Source organism: Salvia miltiorrhiza, unplaced genomic scaffold, assembly GCF_028751815.1.
Source record: "Salvia miltiorrhiza cultivar Shanhuang (shh) unplaced genomic scaffold, IMPLAD_Smil_shh original_scaffold_404, whole genome shotgun sequence".
NCBI lineage: Eukaryota > Viridiplantae > Streptophyta > Magnoliopsida > Lamiales > Lamiaceae > Salvia > Salvia miltiorrhiza.
The window spans coordinates 205,798-215,477 of NW_026651542.1; the positions used below are offsets into that span (position 1 = coordinate 205,798).

The 9,680-nt window shown below is 41.7% G+C and overlaps 1 protein-coding gene across 1 annotated transcript; it reads right to left on the bottom strand.

The window, feature by feature from the left end:
- LOC131004464 (uncharacterized) lies at positions 1–603 on the bottom strand. The gene has a single exon (XM_057931154.1). It carries the CDS (start codon positions 601–603, stop codon positions 1–3), a length of 603 nt encoding a protein of 200 aa, XP_057787137.1.
- Positions 604–9,680: the final 9,077 nt, after the last annotated feature.

Below are 9,680 nucleotides of genomic sequence, written 5' to 3' on the forward strand. Positions count from 1 at the left end.
TCAAAGCGCGTTGACCTCCCCAAAGTCCCGGAAGAAGGGTGCAATTAAGTCCAAAGCCTTGAACGGGCGTTTAACGCCGTCTTCAATTTTTTTTTTTTTCGCCTTGGCCATGTCCTCCACCATTCTCTTCCACTGAAGCTCCGCGACTTCACCGCCGTCTTCGTCATTCAACGACGCGATTATCTCATGAGGAAGCAATGCGCCTGCAGCGATCTTGGCTTTGCCGGACTTCACTTTCTCTAGATACTCATTGAACCTTTCTTCATCGTGCTTGAAGAATTTACTCTTGTATGTTTTCATTGCCACAGACGCCACTCTTTTGTAAGGCAGAGATCCCCAATCATTGGCGCTGATATACACCTCCGGCAGCTCCAGTGCCTTCTGCAGCGGCACCAGCACCTCCTTCCTCAGCCTATCCCTCACGCGATACGCGTAATGCGCCTCCTCCACGCCTTCATACTCTGCATATTCCGCTCTCGGAAACACCTTCTTCGCTATGGTTTCACACAACAGGGTTATTTTGTCGAACGACGAATCCAGAGAGGGGCACCATTTGGCGGCGAGGCTGATTTTGTTCAAATTCCCCAATTTCAGCATCTCCATATCTGATCTCAACCGCTGTGCGAAGAGATCGGACACGCGATCTTGCAGGAACTGGAAATTAGTGTCCTGATTAAACCTCTCTACCACCTTCTTCGCTCTCTCGATCCTCTTCTCTTCAGGGGTGGATTTCTTTGCACCGTTTAACGCCGTATCTGTTGAGGATTGTGGTTTCCCAGCGGTGGGGCCCAGCGAGAAAAAAAATTGAAGACGGCGTTAAACGCCCGTCAAGGCATTGGACTTAATTGCACCCTTCTTCCGGGACTTTGAGGAGGTCAACGCGCTTTGACCGAGTTTGGGGGGCTAAAAGCTCTACGGGGGTGTACTACAGGGGGGAATCTGCACCTTTGCCCAAAAATAAATAATAAAATAGATTTAAAGTAAAATAAATAAATAATAATAATATTTATTAAAATAAAAGTGAATTACAATAATAACAGTGTTGATAGCATCCGCATGCTTGCTTTATTTATTCAAATAATTCTAGTTAATTGAAGTGCTTTGACATACTTCTATTTATTGAAGTGTTGTATAAGAGTTCTTATTGATGCTTGCTTTATTCAAATACTTACTTATGTTATCCAAACTTTTGAATATTAGGTTTGTATTATAATTTGGGAGTTGGCTTTTGAAACAGAAGAATATATTTTTAGCATATATTATTGAATTTTAAGTAAATGTAATGTGTGTGATCTCCGTATTATTTGAAATATTATTTTAGAATTTTTCTTTATTAAAATCGCGAATTGGATATATTCGAATTAAACTAAAAATAGTAATAATTTTTTAATAAAATATTCAATTTAAATTGTATAACATACACTTGTAAAAAATGAAACGAATATTCGATTCGATTCGAGTATTCACGAATCAGCATACAAATCGAATACGAATAGTAAAATATGATTCGAATGATATTTGAATACCAATTCGAATATGCAATTACTTTTGTTAGGTCCGGGGGTCTCGAATAGGTGTATGGGGGGGGGGGGAATACAACTATAGGCTATTTTTGTGACTATCTACTGACCTCAATCAGAGGGATCTCAGTCAGAGATAAAAACGAAACTTTACACGCAAACAAAGACTCTTGTTTTACTGAAATCAGTTTTGACCAACAGGGTTGACGACTGATACTGAAAGCTCTTCAGTAATGAGTTATCAGTTAAGTTACTGAAACTTAACTGATTCAAATAAGGGCTTCAGTCGTGTTTGCTAAGATAGAGATGATATCGCTCTTCCTTACTATCAGAGGATAGTTCAGTCAGATTGATATCATACGCAGCAGAAATTAAACTTAGTTTCGCAATAGCCTCGGTGGAGCAAGTTGTTGGATTAAGGTTTCTCTTTGTTGTTAGTCAGTGTTCAGTTTTATCAATTGAAATAGCACAAGTATGAATGTAAAACTGAAAGCTGTAAATAACACAGAGACTTTTACGTGGTTCGGAAAAACCCTTTCCTACATCCACGGCTGGTTGATCAGACCAACAATCCACTCCGCAAGTGCTTGCCTGGTGCACTGCAAACCGTACCCGTGTGCTTGCCTGGTGCACACAACCGTAAACTGAAGATAACCCCTCTTCAGCACCCACACACCTCGCGTAGGATTTCCCTGCTAAGCACACCTCGTGCTCAGACTTTTCACTCAGAGTTCAGAGTACCTTCCTGAACTCCGAATCACTCAAACACTCTTATGGGGAGAGGTTTAAACGAGTGCCAACTATACTTACAAAGAACAAGTTCTTTGAAGCAAGTTTGACCTTTGGCTTCTGGGTAAACAGATATATGCCTAGGGTCTAAGAGAATGTATGTAATCAGCAGTGACTGATTTTGGCTTTGGAATTCTCTTCTTCGATTCAAGCTTTGGGCGATTAAGCTTTAGGCTGAGTAGCTATTTTGGCAGAGCTTCAGCTTATGTTGTTGAATCGGTGAAGGTTGAAGTGATCCTCGAGCGCTATTTGTAGGAGTACTCTTGAATAGATCCGTTGGCGTAAATCGTCCTCAAGATTTCTTCCGTTGGAGAGCAATTCGAATTTGGGCTGAGGCTTCAATCTTCGAGGTTCCTTGTCTGTGTGGAAACGGCTCTCTTTGATGGACAAGAGATGTGACATCTCTGAAAAGTAACCACCAGATAGGAATGACCTCTGCAGAGATAAGATATTGAGATTTCTGCATTTAATGCGGCTGTACTTGTGCGTACGTGGATTCCTCTGAACGTTGGAAGATCAGTCCTAGGAGGAATGTTCAACTGATACTTGACTTTAGTATCAGTCCATTGCGCGCATTAAATAATCAGTCTTCAACTGATTCTTCAACTGGTATCTGCAGTCTTCAGTCTTCAGTCTTCGTTCTTCAGTCTTCAGTCTTCAGTCTTCGACACCGCAACTAAACTAGAAACGAACTCTAACATTTGAGTTCAAAACGGTTCTAGTCTATTACAAATAAGTCCTATGAATTTTGGTATCATCAAAATAAGGGTTAGGATATTCCACAAGGTTCCCAACAATTTCCCCCTTTTTGATGATGCCAAAACCACACAGCAGTTCTAGACAGCAAAAAGACTGAACTCAAAGTACAAGTTCTAAACAAGGGGTGAAAGCAGTTCCCCCTTAACAATAGATCCTAACAACTTGTACTTAGAACAAGAACGAAAACAGTTCTAAAAACAGAACTAAAATGAAGACAGAAAAACCATAATCAGAGCCTGGACAAAGAGTCATTGTCTTCAGGTTGAGATCAATAAGAAGTTCATTTTATTAAAAAGGACCGATAAGCCATCAGTCGAGGTACAGAGCAAGACTTACATTGGAGTAAAAAGAAAAACAAAAACATCATGGGGAAACCCATGGACTCCAGCAGTCTGCTTGGCTGCGCCTTGAACTTCTTGATCTTCATCTTCTATCTTCGTGTCTTCATGTTCCTAAGCTTGTTCCACTCTCACTTGTGTTCCGTTGAATTGAGGTCTTATCCTCTGGTTAATCTTCCTCATGATCATCGGATGAAAGGATGATCATGTTGCTTGACCGACTTAAGTTCATAAGATTTTGCAACTTTCCCCCTTTTTGGCAACATCAAAAAGAAGGACGAACCTAAGAAGGAAGCGGAGACCATGCGAAGGTAAGTTCGCATGAGGAAGATATTGGAGTCATGGAGGATGAAGAAAGCGAAGGCTTAGAAGGAGGTTAGGAAGAAGAAACAGATGACGAGGAAAAAGAAGAGAAGCAGAGGGTTTGAGAGATGAGGGGTTATCAATTCAGTGGAGATTGTGAGGGTCTCACTGTTGACATAGCGCCGGTTGACAATGAGTTCTTGCTCATTGTTGTTGCTCCGCATTGAAGCTTCACAAAAGGCGAGAGGCCTTTTGATGAAGACGATGAAGTCTGTCCTTTTTCAGACAGGTACTATAAACCAATGCACCGGGCATGAGGATAGAAGACGCTCGCTTCGCTGGATACAAGTGAGGGTAGAGCAAACTTTGACGCCGAAGAGACGTTGAGATCCAGTGGAAGGGTCCGGTGAAGACCAAGAATGTGAGCGTCATTCTTCCACTCCATGACTTTGCAGTCATAGATTTTTCCTTTAGTCAGAACAAATTTTCTCTGCAACTTTTGAAACAATTGAAACTTTTTCTCACAGTGAAGGCTGTGGAGAGTTGTTAGTTGATGCAGAAAAATCATGAAGACAACATGGTATAAATAGACAAAATGTGAACCATGTAGAAGATGAAAGGTTTTTCGAAAACTGTGCCTAAAATGCAATTGAAGAGAAAATTCGCGTCCGCCGTCACTTCGAGGGACTGTGTTTTCTAATAAGTTGAAAGGCATCATTACATACTGTCATGTCAATGAGCTTTTCAAGAAATTTTATTGCAGAGGCAAAAAGGTTGGAAGGATTTTTGGCAAAAAGATCAGGACAAGTTCAATCAAAACAGATTTTCACTTTATAAAAATCTTGTCCTTTTCGGATATTCCATTTTCCAACAAATCCAACAATCAATTAAAGTTTTTAAAGAAACTGATCAGTTAGAGAAAATATTTTGAACTAAAAACTTGAAGCTCATAACTGAAATAACTAATTTTGAAAGGTAAACATTTAAAATACTTACTGATCAACTGAGCATAGTAATCAGTTGATACCACGTGATCCTGGTTGAAACATCAGGATAACTTCTTCTTCAGATGAGCATTCGGACTTCATTGCTTTCTACGTCGACGATCGTAGAAGCAGCAGTTAGTTGACTACCAGTCAGCATGACTGTTTGAGAAAGTCTTCAAACGCAGCATCACTCTTCAGGGTTGATGAGGCCGATCTTTGCACAAAGATCATTGAAACTCTCTTCTGGAAGAGCCTTGGTCAGTAGGTCCGCTCTCTGAATAGCAGTGGGAATCCATTCCACAGAGACATTCTTCTTTTCGACATGATCACGAATGAAGTGATGTCGAATTTCAATATGCTTTACTCTGGTGTGGTGAACTGGATTCTGGGAGATTGCAATAGCACTGGAACTGTCGCAATAGATAGGAACTTCCTTTTCGTCGATCCCATAGTCCTTTAGTTGATGGACTAACCACAGGATTTGTGAGCAGCAGCTTCCGGCAGCAACATATTCAGCTTCAGTTGTAGAGGTGGCGACTGAAGTCTGCTTCTTTGAAAACCAAGAGATGAGCTTGTTGCCTAGGAATTGACATGTTCCGGAGGTTGATTTGCGATCAAGCTTGCATCCACCGAAGTCTGAGTCTGAATATCCGGTGAGCTTGATGTCGTCATCTGCTGGATACCACAATCCTAGATTGGGCGTGCCTTTGAGATATCTCAGGATCCGCTTAGCTGCATCCAAATGAGCTTCCTTAGGATCTGATTGATATCTTGCACATACCCCGACTGCAAATGTGATATCTGGTCTGCTCACAGTCAAATAGAGCAGAGATCCAATGATTTCTCTGTACTTCTTTGAAGACACAGATTTTCCTTCTAAACCTGGATCAACTTTCCAGTTTGTGTTCATCGGGATCTTGACTGACTTCATGTGTTGAATACCGAACTTAGCTATCAGCTCCTTGGCATACTTGGACTGGCTGATCAGTATTCCTTCGTTGGTCTGCTTGACTTGCAATCCGAGAAAGAAATTAATTTTTCCCATCATGGACATTTGAAACTTGTTGGTCATGATGTCAGCAAACTTCTTGCACATGTGTTCGAATTTGGATCCGAAAATTATGTCATCGACATAAATTTGAACAAGCAAGAGATCTTCTCCTTATTTGAGAGTGAACAGAGTTCTGTCCACAGATCCCTTTTTGAAGCCTTGTTCAACCAGATACTCTGAAAGAGTATCATACCACGCTCTTGGTGCTTGCTTCAACCCATAGAGCGCTTTCTTCAGCTTGTACACCTTTTCTGGTCCAGCAACCTCAAACCCTGGAGGCTGTTCTACATAGACTTCAGCTGTGAGCACTCCATTGAGAAATGCGCACTTGACATCCATTTGGTGTACCTTGAAACCTTTGTGAGCTGCGAAGGCTAAGAAGAGTCTGACTGCTTCCAATCTGGCAACTGGAGCGAATGTTTCGTCGTAGTCGATTCCTTCTTCTTCACTGTATCCTTTAGCCACTAGCCTTGCTTTGTTTCTCACAACGTTTCCTTCTTCGTCTTCCTTGTTCTTGAAAATCCATTTCAAGCCAATCACCTTTGCATCGTCTGGTCGATCCACAAGCTCCCAAACTGAATTCTGATTGAATTCATTGAGTTCCTCTAGCATTGCGATGACCCACTCAGTAGACTTCAGAGCTTCTTCAATATCCTTGGGCTCTGTAGTTGATAAGAAACAGCTGAAATTCTTATCTTCATTGATGCAATTCTGATTGATGTCGAAGACGAGGTTGCACATTGATCTCCGAGTCTTGACGCCATCTGATGGTTCTCCAATGATGTTCTCCTTTGAGTGGAGTTCAAACCATCTTCGATACTTCTTGATCTCTTCAGGGGAAGGTGGGGCTTCTTCGGTCAGAATTGCTCTGGGGTGTTGAGCACCTTCTGGAGCAGGGGAGAGTTGAGCTGGAGCGGCTTCTGCGCGTTCAACTCGATCTTCAGCAACTGGAGTTCCCCCTCGACCGATGCCATCTGCATTGGCTCTAGTCTGAACTTCAGACCTTTGGTTGATCTTCTGATACTGAAGCATTTCAGTATCTTCATCTTTGCCAGGTCCCCATACCAAGATAGTAGAGGGCTCGATGTTGTGGATTTCAGCTTTGGAACCTTCCGCGATCTGAACATACTTTTCAGCATCTTGTTCCCTGAAACCATCTGTAGACTCATCAAAGATCACATGAGGTGTTTCTTCAACACAAAGAGTTTGAGTATTAAACACTCGATAGGCTTTGCTTGAACGTTCTGTTCCAGAGTATCCAAGGAAAACTCCTGGATCAGCCTTGCTATCGAAAGTGTTTAACATCTTCTTATCATTGTTGTGTATGAAACACTTAGAACCGAAAGCATGAAAGTAGGCAATCGATGGCTTTCTGTTCTTCCATAACTCGTATGGAGTTCTTCCATGTCTCTGAGTGAGGAATGAGCGATTCTGCGTGTAGCATGCGTTGTTGACTGCTTCGGCCCAAAACTTCAAGGGGAGTTTTGACTCGGCTAGCATCGTCCTTGCTGCTTCGTTTAGAGACCGGTTTCTTCTTTCTGCAACTCCGTTCTGCTGTGGAGTTCTTGCTGCAGAAGTTTGATGACTAATTCCTTGTTCATCACAATACTTATGAATGACAGTATTGAGGAATTCAGTCCCACGATCTGATCTGATGCTGATGATGTTGACGTCATTTTCAACGCTCAGTCTTCTCAGCAGCTTTGGCAGTTCCTCCAGTGTCTCTTTCTTCTTGAAGAGAAAGATAACCCAAGTATATCGTGAATAATCATCCACAACTACTAAGGTGTACTTCCTACCGTTGTAGCTTCTTGGAGTGATCGGGCCAAACAGATCCATGTGAAGTAGATGCAGAATCTTTCCAGAGGAGTGTCCTGACTTTGACTTGAATGACGTCCGCGTCTGCTTTCCTCTGAGGCATGCTTCACATTCTTGCTTCTTCTGGAACACAATAGAAGGATGTCATATCCCGGCTTTTAATCACTGATTAAAGGCTTAATTATTAATAATTAGGGTTCGGCATCCATTAATAATAAAACCAGTTTTATTTATCTAATGTGATTTAATTGTTATATATGTGTTTTGATGTGCTTAATTCTTATTGTTATTTGAATCCGTTTGAGATTTAAAGGATTTTTATAAATATAGTGCACAAGTTTAATTAGTGGGTTGAGCATATTTATATGAGCCACACGGATTTTTTTTAAAGTGGGCATGAAGTCATGAAATTCCCTTTAATTTTTATCAAATGTTTTACTTCAAAGATTTTATTTGTGATCTTTTAATTTTAATGAAGTCATGAGTTTATTTAAAATTGATTTCATATCTTAACCACTTGTTTTCTTAATTTGTTCATTCCACATCCACCCACTTGATTCATTTTATTTAATTATTTCAATACCATAATTATCCACTTGCCCCTACTTTATTAATAAAATTCCAATTATTCTCTTATCCTTATCAACAAGTCTTAGCTTTCTCAATAAGCTAATCCCTACTTTCTCTCCCTAACAAGTCTTAGCTTTCTCAATAAGCTAATCCATACTTTCTCTCCCTAATATCACTTTCCCTATCCCCATTCACGGTTGTTCCAAAAACAGAGGAAAGAGATTCCAAGTCCAGTTCCAAAATTTCAAATCAAGAAGGTAGGTAATTAAATGTCTTACCCACCATTAATCTTCCAGTTCCAATTTTAAAAATTCATTCTTACTTTTGATCAACAAATTGCAGAATCAAACTATTGCCAACACCACTCCTCACATCAAGGTTACTCTAATTTCCCCTACTTCTATCTACTAATTCGAAACCAAGCATCACAGATCAGCAGCAAATACACACGCTCACACACACTTTCTTTTACTATATTTCCTTTTTACATGCTTACAAGGTTTGATTTTTGCTGAGGAAATAGAAAAAAATGAGAAAGAACAGTTTTAAAACAAAAACCCTAACTTGTTCTATATTTTGAATCTGGACTGAAAAATTTGGGGGTTCTTGTGTCTTTGTCTTCTGTGTATGTCCGGGAATGGAGAGATGGGGGTGAGAGCAGCCGGCGGCTTCTCGCGGCCGGAGGCGGCGCGGCGGCAGCCGCCGCCTTTTTCCTCTTGCTGTTGAAACGAGAGAGAAGGGAAAGGGGGAGAGGTTAGATTATAAAAAAAAGGGGGGAAGAAGAAAAAGAGAAGAAATGAAGGGAGAAGAAGCTAGGGCTTACCTACGAGTCCGGCGACGAAAGACGACGGAGAAGGCGGCCAGGCGGCGGCCGTGCGCTCCCTATGGCGGAGAGGGCAGATGCCCTGTTCCAGACGAGGGGATGGAGAGGAGGCTATCCCGCGCCCTTTTCCGAGCAAAAGCCGAAGGAGGAAGACCAGACGGACGGCGGCCGAGCTCCTTCACGGCGAGGTGGCGGCTGTGGTCATCAAGGCGGCGCATGCATCGAGTACCGGCGAGGGAGAAATAACAGAGAGAGAGGGACGGACGAAGGAAACAGGGGAGAGAGAGAGGAGGGAGGCGTCCGGCGAGGCGGCGCGCCGGAGGCGGCGCCGCACTCGACCGAGCAGAGAGGCGAGAGGGGCGAGAGAGCCGAGAAGCAGAGAGGGAGAGTGAGGCGCTGATGCTTGTCTGTGTGTGTGTCTTGTGTTTATGTGTGTTAGATTAGGGCTAGGATTAGTTGTGGGCTCAAGCCTTCAATCTTGTGGGTTGGGCCGAATTTTTTTTAAAAAAAAAGAGATAGTGGGCCGTTTTTATTTAAATTGCTGGGCCCATTTTGTTTTAAAAGCTGATGGGTTTTTATTTAATTGATTGGGCTCATTTTAATTAATTTTGGGCTGTTATTGGTTAATGAAGCCTACGAATTTTGGCCTAATTTCTTTTAAAAATGCTTGATTTTTTTCACTAAATTATTTTAGTGAATTTAAATCTCTTGATTTAAATTTTG

Excerpts from the sequence above, each read along its gene's own strand:
- LOC131004464 (XM_057931154.1), bottom strand. The coding sequence starts at position 603 with ATGGAGATGCTGAAATTGGGGAATTTGAACAAAATCAGCCTCGCCGCC.